The sequence below is a fragment of the Solanum tuberosum genome, unplaced genomic scaffold (genome assembly GCF_000226075.1).
Source record: "Solanum tuberosum cultivar DM 1-3 516 R44 unplaced genomic scaffold, SolTub_3.0 scf00073, whole genome shotgun sequence".
Lineage (NCBI taxonomy): Eukaryota > Viridiplantae > Streptophyta > Magnoliopsida > Solanales > Solanaceae > Solanum > Solanum tuberosum.
The window spans coordinates 835,777-858,398 of NW_006239002.1; the positions used below are offsets into that span (position 1 = coordinate 835,777).

General features: G+C 33.1%; 4 protein-coding genes and 1 pseudogene across 4 annotated transcripts in view; 1 reads left to right on the top strand and 4 right to left on the bottom strand.

The window, feature by feature from the left end:
• Positions 1–4,952: 4,952 nt before the first annotated feature.
• On the bottom strand, positions 4,953–6,974 carry LOC102583841 (scopoletin glucosyltransferase-like). The gene has a single exon (XM_006346327.2). The coding sequence runs from the start codon at positions 6,665–6,667 to the stop codon at positions 5,144–5,146; it is 1,524 nt and encodes a 507-aa protein (XP_006346389.1). The 5' UTR covers positions 6,668–6,974; the 3' UTR covers positions 4,953–5,143.
• Positions 6,975–7,963: 989 nt separating this feature from the next.
• On the bottom strand, positions 7,964–9,578 carry LOC102583517 (scopoletin glucosyltransferase). Its single transcript, XM_006346326.2, has one exon. It carries the CDS (start codon positions 9,517–9,519, stop codon positions 8,095–8,097), a length of 1,425 nt encoding a protein of 474 aa, XP_006346388.1. The 5' UTR covers positions 9,520–9,578; the 3' UTR covers positions 7,964–8,094.
• Positions 9,579–11,935: 2,357 nt separating this feature from the next.
• LOC102584161 (scopoletin glucosyltransferase-like) lies at positions 11,936–13,748 on the bottom strand. The gene is made up of 2 exons (XM_006346328.2): positions 13,146–13,748; positions 11,936–13,064 (listed from the first exon to the last, which is right to left on the bottom strand). The coding sequence occupies exons 1-2, from the start codon at positions 13,701–13,703 to the stop codon at positions 12,078–12,080; spliced, it is 1,545 nt and encodes a 514-aa protein (XP_006346390.2). The 5' UTR covers positions 13,704–13,748; the 3' UTR covers positions 11,936–12,077.
• Positions 13,749–15,294: 1,546 nt separating this feature from the next.
• Positions 15,295–17,023, top strand: LOC102584497 (scopoletin glucosyltransferase-like; annotated as a pseudogene).
• Positions 16,982–22,622, bottom strand: part of LOC102584828 (CBS domain-containing protein CBSX1, chloroplastic-like) — a 9,259-nt gene continuing 3,618 nt past the window's right edge. Inside the window, exons 4-8 of the mRNA XM_006346329.2 lie at positions 20,148–20,196; positions 18,495–18,547; positions 18,043–18,158; positions 17,688–17,745; positions 16,982–17,579 (exon numbers count right to left, since the gene is read on the bottom strand). Of these exons, the coding sequence (XP_006346391.1) occupies positions 17,505–17,579; positions 17,688–17,745; positions 18,043–18,158; positions 18,495–18,547; positions 20,148–20,196 (351 nt within the window). The 3' untranslated portion in view covers positions 16,982–17,504. The remainder of the gene's footprint in view (positions 17,580–17,687; positions 17,746–18,042; positions 18,159–18,494; positions 18,548–20,147; positions 20,197–22,622) is intronic.

The window sequence follows — 22,622 nt, forward strand, 5'->3', positions numbered from 1 at the left end:
CCTTAAACATAATAATGCACACCGCTCTGTGTGTAGTCCCATTATTCTAGTTGTCCTAGAGTACAAAATGTTAATTTAAAAAATAAAAAATATTTCGAGAATATCCTATTTCTTTTTAGGTGTGCTGAATATAGTACGTTTTTAAATAAGTCCCCTTTTCAATATGATGAAACACCAAATATTTTTAAACATCAATTTTTTTGTTAAATTCATTTTGTTACGGATTAAGGATAAGAGTATACAAAAAATCAATTAACTAGAAACTTTTTAGCACCAAATTAACTGGAGATTGCTGATAAACTTCATATTTTTTAGTGATGAAACCATTTAAATTTAATCATCCTTAAGTATTTAAACATGTATAAAATTTGGAAACATATAAAAACCAATAATAAAGCACAAAGTCGCAAACAATAACAAAAATATATTACTCCCTCTAGGTCATTTTTTTTTACCTATTGTACCCTCAATTAATTATTTTGAAAAAAGTAGAACTTTTTGAAAATCTTAAGTTTTTAATTCATCCAATTCCTAATTAATAGGGGTAAAAATGGTAAACTCATTATGTCAATTTTTTTTAATAGGTGTGTTTGCTAGGAGAATATTTTCCAAAAAACAAAAAGTAATTTAATGATACTTGAAAATTGAAACGACGGAAATCATTTTCTAGGGAAAAAAAAGAAATCGATTTCATAAAATTTAGCAAAATGACATAAATCTCATTTTCCTTGCACATATTTTAACTTTTAATTTTTTATCACTTGATTCAACTATAATAATCTATATATATGTTATTGTGAATCTCTACATTCTCTTTTATCCAAAGTTTCATCAAAATACTATGTAATTTGTTGATATTAGTATTAATATTTATTTATTTATTTGATTTTTTTTCATTCACCGTCCCAGCATGGAAAACATTTTCCATTCCAAACACACCCGTGCAATAATTCAGAATGTATTAGTCAAAGAGGAAATTGCAAGAAATAATTATTATAATAAAATATCTTATATTCCTCTTTGGTTGTACTCTCATGTATCATGTATGGGTCAGAGAGGAAGTTCAGATTCTGTATGATGATTTTTTAAAAATCAAATGCGTTTATTAATTAAAAAAAATTCCCCTCGGATTTAGACTTTTCTTGTCAAATTGCTTGAGAAAATTACATAGTTTGCACTTGTTATAATATATGGTAACTTGGTCTCATTTAATTTGGATATGATTTGAAATCAGATTAATTTGAAATTAATTTTTTTGACTAGATATGCAATTCAAATTTCATAAGTTATGTTTTATTTTTTAATCATAAACATGAAAATCTCAAAAATTATGAGAATTATCATAATTTTTTTTTGAAATTTATATAATCTTACCAAATAAGCAACTCACAATTCATAAATAAGACATCGAAATATCCTAAGGCAATGTATTGATAAATCATATATCTTCATGTTCCTTTTATAAATAAATATTTATCGTTACAAACTTTTAAATACACATAATTTTGTATATAAAGATTTATTAGTTAACAATTGTAGTAGTAACTAGTTTTTTTCAATATAATCCTTTTGTTTGGTACAAACAAGCTCTTCACCCGGATCATAAGTTTTTTTTCTTTCCAAAATTTAAAATGATGAAATAATTTTTATAAAAATATAAACTTATGAGTCAAGTTTTACATTTAAAAAGAATGAAATCACAATTAATTGGAATCTCAAATCCAATTTTTTTTTGGAGAATTTACAAATTTAAAATCATGATCTCAAATAACATATTTGTGAAATCCCACTAAATGAGGTATGGGGAGGATAGAATGTACACAATCATTGTCACCATTTTGTAAAAGCAAATAAACTATTTTCGAAAGACCCTCAACTCAAGTGTTCAATAGCTGATTTAAACTCATAATTTCAAATCACATATTCAAATGCCTATTTGAATTCCCCATTCTTTTAATAGCACTAGTGTTTCTTGAGTCATCAAACACAGCCTCCTCATGGGCCATGGCGTTATCAACCACCCATAATCATCGAATGTACCAGTCTTACGTCAAACTAAACTGTACAAGATAATTTGAGAATATATCATTGGTTTTTTTTTTGTTATATAAAAATAGGAAACTCATTTATATTAGGAATATATTGTTGTCCTCTATTGGAGGAAAATGAAGATTTTATTAGGTTTATATGGAAAAAAATCTACACTAACTTATAGAATTGAAAATATCGACATAGAGTTAGAATTTTAACTTTAAATATTTTTTTAAGTAATAATAATTGAGTTTTAAATGTAATATTATAGATATTTACTGAATTTCATAACACAAACACATAATTAAATGGCAAATTTTGTTCTATTTTAAAAGGAAATATTGTAAGAGTATTAAAAAAATCTCAAGAACATACAATGAATTATATGAGTTCAAAATTAATTAAAGTTTTGTTTATATTAATTAAGAGTACTTACTAACGAACATAGCGGGATAAGAGATACATTTATTTTCTAATAACTATATTTAATGCATGACCTGTACATTGCCTCTCTCAATTTATTACTATTAATAAAATACTTCACTTATATTATAAAAAAAACATAAATGGTGCTTTGCACCAATATTTGATCTGTATTCTTCATACTAGTACTATTTCATGCCCAAGGGGGAAAAGTAAAAAGTTTCCTAATCAAGATAGGTGTCACTGAGTCATTATGCACTCGAAAGTGAATTCATTTTTAGAATTTACGTGAGATTATTTGACTGGATATAAAAAAAATCACAAAAAATTATATAAAGAAAACGACTAATAATAAAATAGTGTTACATGAATTATGATAAATTTGTATAAGTATAAACTATTGAAAACGAATAATCTTGGCGCCCATTGACAATCGTTTGTCTCCAATATTGAAATTCTATGAGTACATCATGATTCATGAAGATGATTTATTTTCACATTAAAAAGAAGAAAATTCAGGGGGAAAAAATATTACGTCATATTTATTGGATTTCTGACCAGAAAATATAATTAAATGATACTCTACATGACATCAAACGTAACTAGTCTAAGTCACAAGTTAAGGACACACATACTTAACAACACAACAACAATATAATCCAGTCATGACTCATGAATCATGCGATCGAATTTTGAGAGAATAGAATATACACTGATTTTTTAAATTTTTGGTAAGATAGATAATATATTTTCGATAAACTTTTGGCTCAAATAGAAAAAAGTTCGAAGTATGACAATACAAATGTATAACAATAAAAAATCAAAGGTACAAAACAAATGAAGAAAGGGAATATTAAAAGAGGGTAATACATGTGGAAGAAAGGAAAACAACCTGATTACTATTTAAATTACTAATTTGTGGTGATTTTTAATTTGACATTTTAAGTTGTAACTAATAACGACATCAATTTATTATTAAAAAACAATAAAAAATTAAGTGATACTCCACATGACGTCAAACTAGTCTCAGAAGTCACGAGTTTAGGACACATATTTTAATTGCTAAGTTGGAGAAAATTTTAATCTAACATTTTAAATGTGAATTAATGACATCAATTTATTTTTGTAAAGAAAAAAAATATATTTGACTTTGAGTTAGTTTGATCTTTCGATTATTTTATTTATTGACATAGTTTTATTATTTTAAGCAAAGTCTACTACTTTGATTTGACGTTGCATGTGTTGAGCGTGATATCCCTACTAACATATTTAACTCAAATCTTTAAATTAAATTAATTTAACTATTTATTTCCAATCATTTTAGTCTACTTCTACTTTAATTTCCAAGGGCCAAATATATATTTTCACTAAGATTCTCAAAATGTATTATAGTTATCCGAACTTTAAATTAAATTAATTTAACTATTTATTTCCAATCATTTTAGTCTACTTCTACTTTAATTTCCAAGGGCCAAATATATATTTTCACTAAGATTCTCAAAATGTATTATAGTTATCCGAACTTTAAATTAAATTAATTTAACTATTTATTTCCAATCATTTTAGTCTACTTCTACTTTAATTTCCAAGGGCCAAATATATATTTTCACTAAGATTCTCAAAATGTATTATAGTTATCCGAACTTTAAATTAAATTAATTTAACTATTTATTTCCAATCATTTTAGTCTACTTCTACTTTAATTTCCAAGGGCCAAATATATATTTTCACTAAGATTCTCAAAATGTATTATAGTTATCCGAAATCTAATAAAATGACTGATCACTATACTATTTACAAACAAGTTTTTAAAATTTTTACTTTAGAAAGTTAATCAATCTCTATCTGATTAGACAAGAAAATCGGGGGAATTAAGCTAAAAAATAGTGAAAGTAAAAACTTTAAAAGTTTGAAGCTAATGGATCATTCATTGATGTAGCTCAAAGGCCACAGGCCCACAGCTACTTCGGCCCAAAAATGAGAAAAAATCTTTTGGGCTTACGCGGAAGCCAAATAGCAGGAAAATGGATGGGCTTTAACTCATTGGGTTGTTCGCCTAAAATAATTGGGATTATTTTCAAATATATACAATAAAGTAATTAGTCTACAATAAATATAATCATATTTTATTTACATAAAAACAGCCAAAAATCATAGTAAATATAAACCAACTATACGATATAGTTTGCCAAATTCATTGAAAGTATACAGTGACTATACGATATAGCTTACATATACATTAGCTATACACTGACTATATATTATGATATACTAAAAAACATAATATAGCTTAACTATACATGAAATATACACTAACTATACGTGAAGTATACAATGACGATTCAGAGTAACTCCGTCTCGCTAATTTTGATGATTGATGAGAAGACAAAGTGAGAAATACTTACCATTCATAGTAACTCCATCTCGTCAATTTTGATGATTGATGAAGAAGACAAAGTGAAATATACTTACCATTCAGAGTAACTTTGTCTAGTTAATTTTGATGATTCTATATCATGTTGACTAAACAATGATATTAATTACCTTAATGATTCTTCCACATACGATGTCATTATTATTATTTAAATGAAAACGAAAAAGTACATGTTTTTAAATAAAACATAACAAAAATAAAAGGACATTTCCATGTGAATCGAGTACTAGAAATCAGATTAAAATTTAAATATATCTAATCAATTTTAGTACCATACGTACTTGCATCTTGCAGCAAATTAGTCAATCCATTGTAAGATGATCCTCCTTCTTCAATAGCTTGTTTTGCCATTTCCTTATACTCTTTTGCTCTGTTTATGAATCCCTCTGCTTCTTCACTCACCATTACTCTCTTTATTGCTTTACTTATTTCTTCCCTTTTCACTCCTTCACTTGCTGCTACCTCCCATTTCACTGAACCAACCCCAACCCCAATTCTCAAAACATCAGTCACCAACTTCTCATTCAAAAATTGTTCAGCAAACAGGGGCCATGTCACCAATGGCACCCCTGCTGATATTCCTTCCAACATCGAATTCCATCCACAATGAGTCACGAATGCTCCTACACCTTCGTGATCAAGAATCAACACTTGGGGTGCCCATCCTCTTATGATTAATCCTTTTTCTTTCGTTCTTTCCTCGAATCCTTCAGGTAGACACGAGTCTTCGTTTTCTTGTTTGAATTTTCTTTCTCTGATAACCCAAATGAATTCTTGTCCAGAATCTTCAATTCCCATTGCAAGTTCTTGAATTTGTGATCCAGTGAATTTTACTCCGCTTCCAAAACAGATGTAAACAATAGAACTTGATTTCTTCGAATCAAGCCATTTCAAGCACTCGTGTTTATCGATAGAGGATTTCTTCCCTCTTTCTGTTTTATCTTCAATGTCCCTGTTGCACAGCGAAAGAGGCCCAATAGCCCATGATTTATTATCTTGAACTTTGGTATAATGTTCAAAATAATCTGGTTCAAGTTCGTAGAAACTGTTGAAGATAACTCCATAGCTTTTCAAATCCGCCTCCCTGACTTCATGAAATATCTGGAATATAATTGCCTCTTCCTCTCCTAGATCAAACGGAGACAACTGCGTTGTGGTCAGCCTGATTTGATGAGGCAAATTCGGTACAACAAAAGTTTCAGAATCAGATGACACATTCTTGAAAGGCTTATTACGTTTGATGCTTTCCGCAACACAGAGAGCAAAGAAACCTGTGCCATGGAAAACAATTCTTGGAATGTTGAATTTGGCAGCAGAATCAGTACTCCAAGGGAATAACATATCTGAAACAATACAATCGGGACGACACTCTTTAACAAGATTCTCAAATGGTTCTTGCATCATAGCTGTAGCTTTGAAGAAGTTTTTGAACAATTCAGGGGAAGGAACGAGATCGAGGCGTTCACATCCTTCAGGCAAATCATTCTCCACTGCTTGAAATGTTATCAAACGGATGTCAATTTCGATACCCAAATGCTTGTTTCTTTGAATAGAATCTGAGAAAACCGATTCATTGAGAGGGGTAGTGATTATAGTTGCCTTAACACCGCGTGAAGCGACGAGCTTAGCCATGTCAAGTGTAGGAATCATGTGACCTTGAGCCATCAGGGGAAAGAAGAAAAAATGAAATCGACTCATACCTTCAATTTTCAGTTTCTTTTTGGGAATGAGCTTATTCAGTTGTAATTGAAGGATTGCAAGAATTACCAAATGCATCATATATTAATAGACTTTTTTGTTCGAAACAGGGAAACTGTTAAGAAAAATTATTGCCTTTGCTATTACTCCACTTTGTAATGTTCATTGAATTTTTGCCCTACATGATTTCAAATTGTCGGCCACTCTTGAGCTACATTGTTCATCGACTCCTATTCCCATATTTCTCATTAAAAAATTGCGCTGAGCCAAGTTACTGTTTCAAATCCAGCAGTTTGCTGATCAAGAATCCTGACGACTTGGGATTAGTGCTGTGATGATTGACAGAAGAACCAGGTCTTTATCAGGTCTCAATAATGAGCTGGCAGTGTTTATGATTGACAAACAACTATAGAAGAACAAGTTCCTTTGCATGTCTATTCCGAGGAACAAGTTTTATGCACATAGTGAAAGATTCAAGTTCTTACTTAAAATACGATCGGAGACGACTGTTGATCAAATGCGACAAAGTAGAAAATATTGTCATGAAGAACACACACATCGATCCAACTCTCTTGTTAGTTTTCTGGATCTAAGTATCCAAAAATGACCATTCTGGCTACTGTATGCTTTCTACTTTATGGCGGCGTAAATAAATCTCTAAGGGTCATTTGGTATGAGAGATAATATTCCGGAATAAAATATAGAATTATTTTATGATGCATTTGGTTAGGAGTATTAGTTAGTTCCAGAATTATCCATCCCACCCATTTATACTATAATGATGGTATAAGCTATAACTTTTTTCTGTCTCCCATACCAGACAACCCCTAAGTTTTTCTTATTTCAATACTATACAAACCATATAGTTAGTTACAAATGTGTGAATAGTCCTTTGAAATTTATATTACGTGTAATACTTGGTAAAAGAAAAAAAAAAGATTACGTAACAAAAGATCACACTTGTAGAGGGAATATGGTCAAACAAGAATGACAGAAAATGGTAGACCCAGAAAACTATAGTCTAAACATTGTCGGGCGACTAATTAAAACTTAAATGAAGGATCCAACTAAACTTGAGATCTGGCGTCTCATAATTTTGCAGCATTCACAGAAGTCTTTGGCCTTATGGAAGTATTCAACAATTGCGGAGAGACATATTCAATAAATCAATTAGTAGTGATTATTCCATTTTAATTCTATGTATTATTCACATGTCCAAATTTCACGACTTTGGAGCAATTAGTCAAGAAGAGTTGTAGTTTGTTTTACTACCATAGTACATACGTCATCTTCGTGTTTGTGAATAATATGACGTGTGACGAAAGTTTTATGTTGATAATCGAGGTATCTGATACGTTGATTTCGAGATGACTGATCTTGGGTTGAAATATTCTTTTTGAAGTCATTAATTATTAGAAGTGGTGACAAAAGGTAATGATCAAATCAGCAAAACAGAAAACGTACACACGCATAATATAGAAACATACATGTTTTTTTTTAATCACTACTTAATGACCTGTGGAAGTATATGAAGTTATATCTTGTAGCAAAGTAGCCCATCCATTGTAAGATGATCCTCCTTCTTCAATAGCTTCTCTTGCCATTTCCTTATACTCTTTTGCTCTGCTTCTGAATCCCTCTGCTTCTTCACTCGCCATTACTCTCTTTATCGCCTTTGCTATTGCTTCCCTTTTCACTCCTTCACTAGCTGTTCTCTTCCATTGCATCGAACCAACGCCAGCTCCAGTTCTCATTACCTCAGTCACCAACTTCTCATTGCAAAATTGCTCCGCAAATACTGGCCATGTCACCATTGGTACCCCTGCTGATATTCCTTCCAGTGTCGAATTCCATCCACAATGAGTAACGAAAGCTCCAATAGCTTCGTGATCAAGAATCAGCACTTGGGGTGCCCATCCTCTTATGATTAAACCGTTTTCTTTTGTTCTTTCTTCAAATCCTTCAGGCAGCCAATCTTCATTGCCTGTTCTAATAACCCAAATGAAATCTTGTCCAGAAGCTTCTAGTCCCATAGCAAGTTCTTGCATCTGTGCTGTAGTGAAATCTGCTGTACTTCCAAAACAAACGTAAACAATGGAACTTGATTTCTTCGAATCAAGCCATTTCAAGCACTCGTGTTCATCGATAGATGATTTCCTCCCTCTTTCAGCTTTATCTTCAATGTCCCTGTTACACAACGAAAGCGGGCCAATAGCCCAGTTTTTTCTACCCACAACCTTAGTGTAATGTTCAACATAATCTGATTCAAGCTCATAAAAGCTATTGAAGATAACTCCATAACTCTTTGCATCCGATTCCCTGACAGCTTTAATCATGGGAGTCATACCCGTCTCTTCATCCGATTGCTCAAACGGAGACAATTGTGTTCTAGTGAGCTTAATTTCATGAGGCAAATCCGGTACAACAAAAGTTTCAGTATCAGATGTCACATTCTTGAAAGGCTTATTACGCCTGATGCTATCAACAACACAAAGGGCAAAGTAACTAGTGCCATGGAAAACAATTCTCGGAATGTCAAATTTGGCTGCACTATCAGTTGTCCAAGGAAGGAACATATCAGAAACAAGACAATTTGGGCGACATTCTTCAATAAGCTGCTCAAATTCATCTTTCATCATAGCTGCAGCTTTTAAGAAGTTTGGGAGTTTGTCATCAGAAGGTATAAGATCAAGACGCTCACAATCTTCAGGCAAATCATTCTCCTTAGCTGGGAATTTTAGCAAGCGGATATCGATTTCGATACCCAAATGCTTGTTTCTCTCAATAGCTTTAGAGAAAACAGATTCATTGAGAGGTGTTGTGATTATAGTAGCCTTAACACCACGAGAAGCAACAAGCTTGGCCATGTCAAGTGTAGGAATCATGTGGCCTTGAGCCATCATGGGAAAGAAGAAAAAATGTAGCTGACCCATTTGTGAAAATGCTTGAAGGAAACAAAGAAATGGAAAGTATGGTTGTTTTAAGTTCTAATTGCATGAGTGTCACTTTATATATACGTGGAATTATTAGTGACTTTCGTTGAAGTTGCATATAAGACTAACTTGTTATTCAAGTTGGAAGTAGAGACGTAACGTAAGCACTCACGTGGTTGATTTAACAGGCAAAACCAAACTACTCTTACCGGTTTGATTGGTTTAAGATCGGGATATTTAATTTCATGATTATAATTTTTTTAATTAAAATCATGGCTATAACATATATCAATTTTTACAAATACCTATAATCAAACATGAGATATATTTAATTTCAAAATTTAAATCGGAATTAACTTGCCTTATCAATGAATGAAACGGCAGTAGTGGGGTCCAGGGTGTGGAGATACCCAATTTCTTGAGATGCAAACTTACAGAAGAGAACATTGTAGTAAGACCAAGTGCAGATACAGGTGACATATGCCCTTCCGTCACAAGTCAAGTGAAACACAATTTTTCCTTTTATTAACCTTAATTTAAGAAGGGGTGTATTGTTCAAAGACGAAAACATTGTTTAAAAGTATGAGTGAGTCAGTTCGATTGAGACATTGGATACTACTCCACCGTCCATCTTTACTTGTCTACTATACTAATGTCTAATAATATTAGTTTATGAAATTAATGAATAATTTAATATGTTATATATATTTTACCCTTGCTATAAAGACTATTTAATAAGGGTGATTTGGTAAAATGACTCTTATCATTTACTGCTTCTTAATCATTGATCCAACTCAACTGTGAACGGTTATTAATGGTAATCTTCATTTCAAGTTAATAGTGAACAAATATTATTCGGTTATGTATCGTTTCATAAATCATCTAGAAGATGGCAAGATGCATTTTGTTCATTACCATTTGATTTTGGCGGAATACTTGAGAAGGTGGTGGTGACCACATAGGTGTAGCTAGGTGGGGTTCGTCCGTTCGAACGAATTCAATAATTTTTTCGTAGATTTTATATTTGTACTAGAAAATTAATTAAATATATATGTATATTAACTTGTGAACCCCAACAAAATTAATTGACGACTCAATGGTAAGGAAGGGACAATACAAATGCTCCTAATCCCGACTCCACCTTTGAGTGACCACTTCATAAAAAATAAAATAGAATTTGATTTATTGACCTAGACTTTGGAGTTAATAACTCTTTTTTCCATGCGTTTACGACTCCTTTATCTTTTTATATTGTTTAACTTGTATTGATTTGATATATTCTTAAAAAGTTTTAATTAGAGATATATAATAGTAAGCTAACATTATTACTGAATTTTTGAACTCTAAATTTAACTATCACTATTTTAATGTAATTATTTAATATGAAAAAAAACATACTCTTACTATTTACTTTTACTTGTCATATTTCGCTTCACAATAATCAATTTCATGAACTCTTAATTTGTAAAAATAAAATGGAGGGGGCAAGATATTAAGACACCTTGGAGTTGAGAAGTACTCTATTATTGAGCTAGCATTGGAGTATGGTCTATAGACTTTTAACGTTGAAAATAGGAGTAATAATATATTTATATTTTAAAAAAAAATTAAAAAAATGCAAAGTTCAAAATGAACCACGAAAGGAGTATTAATTAAGATACCTTAGGTGGGATGACCAGATTGGAGTGATGAGTGGATGACAAAAAATGGAAATTAAATACTGTTAAATCTTCATTGAAGAGTTTGGCAACAAATTAATAGAATGAGTTATTGAAGCAATACGTAGAAGAAAGGTAATCAACCAAACATAAACGTGCCTCCAATAAATGTCATGCGATGACTAAAATTTATCTTACTAAAGTAGGGTTAATGACAAAAATTATTTCTCCTGATCTATAACTCGAATTTAAAATGTTTTTTTGATCGATTTTGAAACTTTAAATTTTTTTAAAAAGTTAAGCAAAAACAAAAGAAAATTCTAAATCAAATTCCAAAAGTCACACCACTAAAAATTGCACTAACCTCAAAAATAGACAAAAACTTAGCAAAATGCCAAAATTCATTCGATAAATACTTCGGATGAAATGACAATACTAACCAGGGCGGAGCTATACTAAGCTATGTTTAAGCGGATATCTTTCGTCAAAAAATTACATCGTATATATATAAGTAAAATGATATTTTTAAATGGTTAAATAAGATATTTTAGACACCGTTAAAACAACAAAATTTCTTAGCCCATTGATTTCAGAGACTCAACTAAAGAAAACGTAAATAGAACGTTAGCAATTTTTGTATGGTCATTTTAGAAATAATAATTGTACTATTTAGTGAAGATCATTTTCTTATAAAATAAGAAATTAATTATATAAAAATATAGAAACATAAAAAATATAAAAAAGCGGTATAACGGACGTGTGGTTCAAAGTTAGTTCGCTCAATTGACCTCGCACCACATATAACAAATTTTCGGTATTACATGGTTTTGATACCAAAAGCTCATTCGATATCTTCGAACACAAACCAAATATGCAAATTAAACCATTCATAAAACCATTTTACATGTGCAAATTAATGGTTCTTAGTTCTTGAAACAGTGCATTCAAATCACTGTAAGATGATCCACCTTCTTCAACAGCCTTGTTCGCCATTTTCTTGACTTCTTTTGCTCTCCTCCTCATTTCCTTTGATTCTTCCCCAACCATTACACGCTTCACTGCCTTTGTAATTGCTTCACTTTTCACATTATCCACCACTATGCTCCATTCCTCTGCCCCAACTGCTACTCCAATTTTTAGTACTTTAGTTATCAATTGCTCATTGAAGAATTGCTCTGCAAACATAGGCCAAGTCACCAATGGAACCCCTGCTGATACGCTTTCAAGCGTTGAATTCCATCCACAGTGAGTCACAAAAGCTCCTATAGCCTTGTGATCAAGAATCAGCACTTGGGGTGCCCACCCTCTTATGATTAATCCTTTTTCTTTTGTTCGTTCTTCGAATCCTTCTGGAATCTTGCCTTTCCTAACTACCCATATGAATTCTTGCTCTGAAGCTTCAAGGCCTAATGCAATTTCTTCAATTTGGGAATCAGTAAAGTTAGACATGCTCCCGAAACAAACATAGATTACTGAATTTTGTTTCTTCGTGTCCAGCCATTGCAAGCACTCATGTTGTTTGTGGTCGACGCTTTTATGGAATTTTTCTTCGTTTTTTCTGTTGCAGAGCAAAATGGGTCCAATGTGCCATGCTCTTTTACCCAAAACCTTTCTGTAATAATCAGCATAATCTGGTTCAAGCTCATAGAAGCTATTAACAATGACCCCAAAACTTGTTGACTCGGATTCCTTCACTTGTTCAATAAACTTAGTCATTTCTGTTTCTTCTCGATCATACGGAGCTAATTTCATCCTTGTGAGCTTTACCTTGTGAGGAAGATTCGGGAGAACGAAAGGTTCAGTATCTGAACACACATTCTTCTGAGGCTTGTAGTGCCTAAGGTTCTCCGAAGCACAAAGCGCAAAGAAGCCCATCCCATGAAATACCTGTAAAATTAAACTTAACCTTTAAGTATAAATGACAACAGGGCGGGGAGCGTTATGATAAATCATGAAATGTAGTAATACCAATCTTGGGATATGAAATTTGGCAGCAGATTCTGTAGCCCAGGGGAAGAACATGTCAGCAACGAGAGCGTTGGGTTGACATTCATGGAGTAGTAGCTCTAGTTGTTCTTGAAGCATGGTGGTGGCCTTGAAGAATTTGGGGACCAAATCATAAGAATTCAATTGATCCATTCTTTCACATCCTTCAGGCAAACCAGCTTCCACTGCTGGGAATCTGATGGCTTTGACATAAATTTCTAGCCCCAAATGTTTGATTTTTTCAATCGACTGGATGAAGATGGGTAAGTTCAGAGGAGTGGTGATAATAGTTGCCTTTGCACCACGCGAAACGAACAGCTTAGCCATGTCCAAAGTAGGAATTATGTGGCCGTGCGCCATCATTGGAAAGAAAAATATATGGAGCTGGTCATCAGCCATTACAACTATTTTCACAAACACTTGGTGTGCGCGGTGTTTTAATACATTGTTTAAAGGTTCTCTACAACATGAAAGAACTCTCTTGAATGAAAGAAGCTTAGCTAGAACACGGAAGAAACTGCGTACGTTGGCGTTATCCATTATTTAGCATTGATTCATTTTAATGACACTTTCTTAAATTATGTGTAAACGCAAAATAAGACTGACGTGCCGTTAAGAATGACTCCCCAATTATCTTGTTAGAAATTGAAATTTTATTCGACTCTACAAACATGTTCAATTCTAGTTGAGATTCTACAATATTTGTTCGATTCCAATTAAGATTCCTGAATGCTAAACCATAAATCTTAGTTCATGCCTATATAAAGGGTATTTCAAGCCGTTTCATCAAGTCTGCCCTCCGACAAGCCTTGAAGCAGGGCATTTGTAGAAATTGAAAATTTTGTTGGACTCTACTTCAATTCCTGTTGGAACTCTACAATATGTGTTCAATTTCAATTAGGATTCTTGGATGCCGAACCCTAAATCCTAGTTCTTGCCTATATAAAGGTACTATATTCCCTTGAAAAGACATCTCGAATATTCCATAAAAGTAATGAAATATTCATGTAGAGGTCAAATCTAAATCATTCTAGTTCGAGAAATACGCCACTAACAGAAATCTTAGGAGAGTATAATAAAGGGAGCAACATAATTGTACCCTTGGACAATTGACACTGTAGCTAAATTTAACATTCTACGAATGGCTATTCATGGCACGAGCTTCTTTGATCGAATTGAGGAAGAGAAAAATATGCCCCGGGATTGAATGGATGGAATTCGACACTAGAAAGAATATCAACAAGGGTGTCAAGATGTGGTTTTGAACTTCACTTTGCATCATGGGGTTGCAAGTTTGAAACTAGTTATTACCTTAATAGGATTCAAACCCCATGCCCCCACCTTAGAGGTGTTCAACGCTTAAACCAACCCACCCAAACAATTTTAGTGTAATTGATCGCGTAATAAAATATATGTACATAGTTCGTCAAGTGATTAACAATTTATCCCTACTAGAATGATGATATTAATGGTTGCTTATTTTACTTTATTGAAAGATCAAATCTCTTTTCTACTGTAGAGATTATTTCGTCTTAATGGACTATCTTGCATGATTCTTAAATCTTGGTCCTTCACTTAATAAGGCAATTAGCACCTTTAGCATGACTTTGTGTGTCTTCACCCGAATTAGAATTTTCACACTGAGGTTTAAAATATTAAAAAAATTTAAAACATAAAAAACTAAGGAGATTCAACATCTAATTTGGAGGAGTAAAAAGCAACTTTCGATTCAAATTAGAGAAATATTGAACTTTATCTGCATTACTGGTCGATGATCTGATTTTGAAAGAAGTCGTTATCCTTCCACCCACTTGGTTAGGCCCCTAAGTCCATAGCCCAAGGGAGGCTCTACAGCTTTGAAAAAAAAGAAATTGTCTTGGGCCCCAAAATTTGAGCGGCCTCATTTTCTTTTTTTAAAAAAAACATGTTATAAGTACTTTCTTTAAAAAATATCGAGTATTACTTGTAGAAAATAAAAACTTTTCATAAAAGAGCAAAGAAGTAATAGAAGTTCAACAAATTATGAATACTATGTCTTGAGAAAAATTAAATAATTGGCTATAATAAACTTCATAAAAAATATATGTTCGAATTTAAGGCCTCCATTGAGATTTGGCTTTAGGCCACCGATTTATTAGAGCCGCCGGGCATAGCCCCATTTTGGTTGATTGCATATGACTATTCAATGTACTATTTTCCCCAAGAAATGTGCGTCTCATATTTTGCTTTGAAAATGGTAAGTCAAAAACTAGTTTCCAATCGCCTAAGACAAGACTTGAAAGCTACTAACGAGCTTTACTTTGCTATCTAGTTTCTTATGCAACAGCTTTGTTTCTTCCAAGTTTTAGCATATGGATCAGCTCCATTTTTTCTTCTTTCCCCTGATGGCTCATGGCCACATGATTCCAACACTTGACATGGCAAAGCTCGTGGTTTCTCGTGGTGTTAAGGCCACCATAATCACCACTCCTCTCAATCAATCTGTTTTCTCTAAAGCTATTCAAAGAAACAAGCAAGAAGGAAATGAAATAGACATCCGTTTGATCAAATTCCAAGCTGTTGAAAATGGCTTGCCTGAAGGATGTGAGCGTCTTGATCTCGTCCCTACTGATGAATTGTTAAACAACTTCACCATGGCTACAATTATGATGAAAGAACCATTCGAGCAGCTTCTTCAAGAATGCCGCCCCAGCTGTCTTGTTTCTGATATGTTCCTTCCTTGGACATATGATAGTGCAGCAAAATTTAACATTCCAAGATTGGTTTTTCATGGGACAAGCTACTTTGCACTTTGTGTCACTGATAGTGTCACGCGTTATAAGCCTTTCATGAATGTATCCTCTGATTCTGATGCTTTTGTTATACCGAATTTGCCTCACCAAATCAAGCTGACCAGAACACAACTGACCCCATTCGATCGAATTGAGGAAGAGAAAGATATGTCCCCGATGATAAAAGAACTCAGGGAGTCCGGTTTAAAGGGCTACGGAGTTGTCTTCAATAGCTTCTATGAGCTCGAACCAGATTATGTTGAATATTACGCCAATGTTCTGAGTAGAAAAACCTGGGCTATTGGCCCACTCTCGTTGTGTAACAGGGACATTGAAGATAAAGCTGAAAGAGGGAAGAACTCCTCTATCGATAAGCATGAGTGCATGAAATGGCTTGATTCAAAGAAATCCAGTTCCATCGTTTACGTATGTTTTGGGAGTGTTGCCATTTTCACTGCTTCACAAATGGAAGAGCTTGCTATGGGAATTGAAGCTTCTGGACAAGAATTCATTTGGGTTGTAAGACCAGATAACGAAGAGTGTCTGCCTGAAGGATTCGAGGAAAGAACAAAAGAAAAAGGCCTAATAATAAGAGGATGGGCACCCCAACTGCTAATTCTTGATCACGAAGCTGTGGGAGCTTTTGTCACTCATTGTGGTTGGAATTCGACCCTTGAAGGAATATCAGCTGGGTTGCCAATGGTCACATGGCCCGTGTTTGGAGAGCAATTCTACAACGAAAAGTTGGTGATTGAGGTTTTGAGAACTGGGGTTGGCGTTGGTTCAGTACAATGGAAGAGAATAGATAGCGAGGGAGTGAAAAGAGAAGCAATAACCGAGGCAATAAAGAAAGTCATTGTGGGTGAAGAAGCAGAGCTAAAGCGTACACGAAAATGGCAAGGCAGGCAGTTGAAGCAGGAGGCTCATCTTACACTGGTTTGACTGATTTACTGCAAGATATAAGTGCATTTAGTTCCACAAGTAACTAAGTAAACCATTTATTCCTATAACTCCACTACTATATGTCTAAAAAAAGATGAGAGCAAATAAAGATAACATGTGAGAAGTCTTACGTGTTACATATATTTATATTAAGTGTAAAACAAGTAGAAATATCTTCACACCATAAAATCTAATTTTGCCATTGCACAATAAACTCAGCAATGGAGTCTCGAGTGGTCAAACTCTTGAGTTTCCTTACAAATTGTATTGCATTACGTAGAATATCGTTTAGGTTCTCATACTACGACAAGTTTGAGAACTAACCAATGGTAGTGTCGGGCACCTGGGTACTATCCATATGGGGGACCCGCCTTTTATCAAATGTTTGCTACACAGAGAGTTTAGACTCTGTACCACCTTTCTTGGATTTCGAGCTCACAAGCATCACGTTTATACTTACCAGCAGGTACTTGGGCAATATAATCCCTTGCTTCCCCTTCTCCCAATGATGCCACACTTGGTACAGTAGGAAGCCAAGGACAAAAGAATGGAGGAGTACATATATATTATAATACAGCAGCATCATGGCTTGACATGAACAGACAATTTTCGCACTGGAACCCACGTGTCAGTGGGTATTGTCAGTAGTGCGTTTTATTTGCAGAGCAGCTCTAACAACATTGCCCCTTGTGATAATCCCAACCTTCACATTTCAGCGAACAGGGCTTCATCAGAAATTACATGCTGCTGACAAATTCAGTAAAAAGGAAAAAAAACAACAAGAAGAAAAGTGAACTAGAGGGCAAATTACCAGTTTACCATCAACATCTACAACTGGTAGCCGACGGTATTTCGTTTGGAGCAACAACCTATAATCAGCAGAATATCTCATGAAGGCAACTTCACGGTTAAAAATTGCTGAATGAATAATACAGATTCTCTCATTAGGTGATTAGCAAGTATATTATAGTCAAGCAGCAGGAGATAAAGATCAGCAAGAATTCTCTGCCTTACATAACACGTCTCTTGCAGCCTTCCCAAATGGATAGGTATAAAACAGAAATAGGCATTAAAAAGAATTTGAAAAGGTTACCAAAAGCACTAGCTAATTGGAATCTTGTAATAGCTTATAATATAAATAAGCTGACAAAAGCCTCTTTAATTACCTCGCAGCATCTTCAAGGTTGGTGTTTTCACAGACGGACAATGGAGTTGGTGTCATGACATCACCAACAACTTTTCCATTAGTTTTGCTCAGTAGCGTTTGAACCTCATTGAATGTCTACAAAATCACAGAATCAAAGCAAGATACTTAACAAGATAAAGAGGGAAACTAAACATAATTCATGGACTAAGAATTTCCTTGTACCACTACAAATGACATGTATTTAAAGTAATCTCCATAATGCTCTTTTCAGTTTGTTTTTTTCCTTTGATGAGAGAGAGAATTATCTTAGAATACTCTAATAAGTGGGTGTAATCCTAATTCCACCCTTGAAATGAGAGCCAAACTCATAAGTGAACATTGGCTTGTAATATCTATCACTCGCCAAAAACTATATCCTAGCATGTTATCGAACTATGGCATCCACTATTAGAACAAAAGATTATGACATACCTTCCAAGTACTATCAACATCAGGAAACAGGTTTGTGTCAGCTTGGCCAGCTCCTGAGTAAGAACATGAAATATATAAGAAAACAGAAGAAAGAGGAACTGAGGCATTACTTCTACCAATGGAAGATGAATTATACTTTTAACAAGGGTTCTATTTAAGGAAGCATACAAAGAAATAGTAACCACACATTCATCAAAAGTCAAACAGGTTACTATATTTCTCTCACTCATCAGTCATTCAGGGAAACAGTTTATGTGCATAATTAAAAGCTAACCTAGATCTCAAAGTTCTCAAGTAGTCAAAGCAGATTTACTCACGAAATAGGAATCTAGCCTGATCTTTTTCTGCTTATCTTAACCACCCTCCTCTCCCTATTTCTCCTTTGTTTTCTTTTCTTTTCTTATTTTCCTCCTCCTTTTCTTTTTTTCTTCTAAAGGCAGAAACCTCGATGTCCTCTAGCTGGTAAAAGATTTATTGGATATCTCATTGGCTCATTGCCAGCAGCCCAGCAAAACCACCATAGACTTGCTGCCATAATGGCATACAACAAAAATAAGGTATCCTGCATGTGCTCTTCATTCATATGTGAAGAGTGTTATATCTTCCAATTTTTTTCTTTAATAAATTGGTCAGCTGAATTTGAAAGGTGTAGCTCAGCAAGACTACAAACAATGTTTTTTTTCAGATTCAACATCAACAACAAACAATGTTGAATCTGAACCTCTATCATCATTAAGGCAGGTGTCAACTAATTAAAGAAAATGTCTGCTGATGCATTTAATAAAGAACTACTGCAAAAGGACATCTTGATTCCAAAAGCTTCCTGCTAAACCTTCTGGGAGCTATTTCTGAGCTATCTGTGGAATACTTGATCAATAAGGTAAATATTATGTTCAAATAATGCTTCTATTTGTAGAAATTGTCCAGACAATAAAGAATTTTCATGTTACTTATACATTAGAGGCAATTGCAATTGTGCAGTAGAGTGCCCCAGAATACAGAGAAATCCGACTGATTTGCTTCTTTAGCAACCAACCCTAGATGGTATTGCTTGATTATTATAGTCTCAAAGCACTACCTAGTATTACTCATCTCAGCCCCTTCCCCAGGACTCGAATCATATTTTCACCAGTAAAACCTGAAAAACCAAAGCACCAAAAGACCTGTCTAGATCTGTCCAGATTTTAGATATTAAACAAGAGGAAGAGACCCTTGCTTGTTTAATGTTACATGCCTATTTTAAAAATTCAGAAGTCACATATCACTCATGCAGTCTCAGCAGAATGTTATGCTACCTTACCAGAATAGGCTAATATCATCCTTGTCAAGCTTCTGGATTCCTAGCTCCTATTAAGACTCAATTTTTTGATTCATAATATTCAACAACTCATTCAGAACTTTGACAACTCGTTTGTGAATAGAATAATGAGGTATAAATATTATCCTTGAGATTTTAAAAATGAGAACAATGTGACATTGACATATTTACAGATTCCATGTTAAGAAAGCTACATCATCATAGCTACTTTAATATTGCTCATGAGCATCACTTAGAAACATGCTTGGCACCAGAATACAGCATTTTGAGAAAAGTTCCCAGAAGAGTAGTGAGGTTGCAAAAGTATAAATTTGTCCAGAAAACCTCAATCATACCTGATATAGAGTCGAGTGCCAGTAGGTCATAATCAGAAACAACGCCAACCTGCAACAATGTTGCACCATCTGTCAGTGCATCTATAACTTGATCTAAAAGAGAGCATTTACATTAAATTAAAAATTAAAAAAGGAGCAAGTGAGAGAGTTTCCTTTTAAAATAAAAAGATTAGGATAGCTGTCACATGCAAGACAAGTTGTCAAATATATATGATGAGAGAAATCATACTACAACTACAATAAAGACTCCTAACGAATAATGGACCTACAGTAAGCGCACCACCAACGTGGCTGAACCTTAATCCAAACTAGTTAGTATCGCTCATATGGATCTTTCTACTCTAATTATGCTCTATACTCTGCATGGATTTCAAGAGAAGACATTTTCTTGTTGCAATATTGTTGTATATGATTACATGCTTCTTATGCATCGAAGCGACAACGACTTGAATCTCAGTGGATCAAGGCAGCAACACCACTCTGCCACTTACAAATACCATGTTGTTTGCAAATAATTTTACCTACAACTCGACCCGAAATTGTACTTCAAGGCGATCAACACGAAACTTCCGTTACAATAACTTAGACGATAACATGTATCCTTGGGGCTGGAGGTACCTGCTATGGGTCAGACAGCAGACGACAAGTGCTGAAGTGCACACATCACATCTCATCTGGACTCTTGACTTAGAGAAGTTTAGCTACAATCTAAACGCAGACCGCAGTAGCTTTACACAATGGCTTTTCAACCAAGCACAATGACCAATTTATGTGAATCAACGGTGCCTCTCATACTAGTTTAAGTAACTACTGAGACACTGTCATCGGTATGTAAAATTTTGCATGTCTCACCCCAAAAGATTTTTATTATAACATGGACATATTTCTCCAAGCTCGGAAAAAAAAGGATACATACCCCAACTCATGCCTTTCTACAAATCCACCACAAAGCTTCTCTATCCCAAACCCAAACCCCGTCCTATTCCAGTTATTGCAACTAAATATTTGTGAGCCAAATCTATCTATATATAATAGGAGAGGAAAAAATGTCACATGTCAGCGCCACAATTAATCTCAAAATTTTAGTATTTAAAAAGTCAATTTAAAAAAGATAAATAAAAATATGATACACATGTCAGCAATTACTAAAAAAACTGCATCTTTCTGTTCTTCAAAATTTGATTTTAAAATATTTTTACAATGTAATTTTACAGTTAAAGCCAACTGTCAACACCCAAAAAAATTGGGATTTAATATTTTTAAATAAAATTTTAAATTTATGAATTATTAATATTAATTTAAAATCTGAAAATAAAATAAAAATTATTAACACTAAAAAAAATGATTTTACAAAAAAAAAAATACTATATAAAATAAAATCAAATCAAAAAGTTACGTAACTACTACATCTTAGGTATACTTTTTTTTACTTCATTTTTGAATTTTTTTGAAAATGATAGTTATCCAAATCAATATCCAAACGGATAAGTTTTTGAAATTTGAGTGATTAATTTTAAATTTTAATTTTAAAAGATAAATACCTAATTTTATTCCTAGAAAATAGTTAACCGCATAACACACGTTTAAATAACAAAAATCATTCTTAACTGCACCATTTACATCTTCCCAAAAACTTACTCATTTCAGAATTCTTATTCTCTTATATTTATTCAACTACTTAAACATGGTAATATTTTTTGTCTTTTCGTATTTGCTTCTATGATTAGTTCATGAGTATGAAGAGAAGATCATTTGATTTAGAAGAGTTCAAAAATAGATTCTGACAACATTGATATTTCTTTTAAGATAAGTTCATAGTTTTTCATATTAATGAAAAAGGAGTATGTTTAATTTTGTTTAAGTTAAGGAAGGAGTATGTGTTATACTATTAATCAATATGCTTATTTAAATATATACAATATGTATATTACATAGAAATATGACTTTATTCTCTTATGAAAAAAATATTCATCTTATTTCAATTTATGTGATGTTGTTTTATTATATTTAAGAAAAATGTGAATACTTTGTAATGTTTCAAAACTATTCTAAAAATAAATAAATTTTTAAATACAAGACCTATTTTTATGAAATTATATCAAAATATTTCTAACTACACATTACCGTTTCATGTTGGATTCCTAAAAACGTGGAACCATAAATCAATGTATGTTTAGGACTTCTCTACTTTCTTTTTATTTTTTGGAATTAATCAAACTTTTAAATCAACTATTTAAACTAAAAATAAATTGATTATATTTATATAAATTCTGCATACAAACAATTGTTAAAAACTTTCAAAATAGAAAATAAGAAAAAAGAATTTACAAGAATCTGGAAAAAGAAGAAATTAGAATAACTGAAATTTTTTTTTTTGATAACCGAGAAATCCGTCTGTGACCCGCCCTTTGGACCAATCACAGCCTTCTAAACTTGGTGGATAATGGGCCCGCCCCTCTACCCTTCTCCACTTAA

Coding starts and splice junctions, on each gene's coding strand:
- LOC102583841 (XM_006346327.2), bottom strand. CDS start 6,667: ATGATGCATTTGGTAATTCTTGCAATCCTTCAATTACAACTGAATAAG.
- LOC102583517 (XM_006346326.2), bottom strand. CDS start 9,519: ATGGGTCAGCTACATTTTTTCTTCTTTCCCATGATGGCTCAAGGCCAC.
- LOC102584161 (XM_006346328.2), bottom strand. CDS start 13,703: ATGGATAACGCCAACGTACGCAGTTTCTTCCGTGTTCTAGCTAAGCTT. Junction 13,065..13,145: donor AATTTCATATCCCAAGATTG/GTATTACTACAT, acceptor TTAATTTTACAG/GTATTTCATGGGATGGGCTT.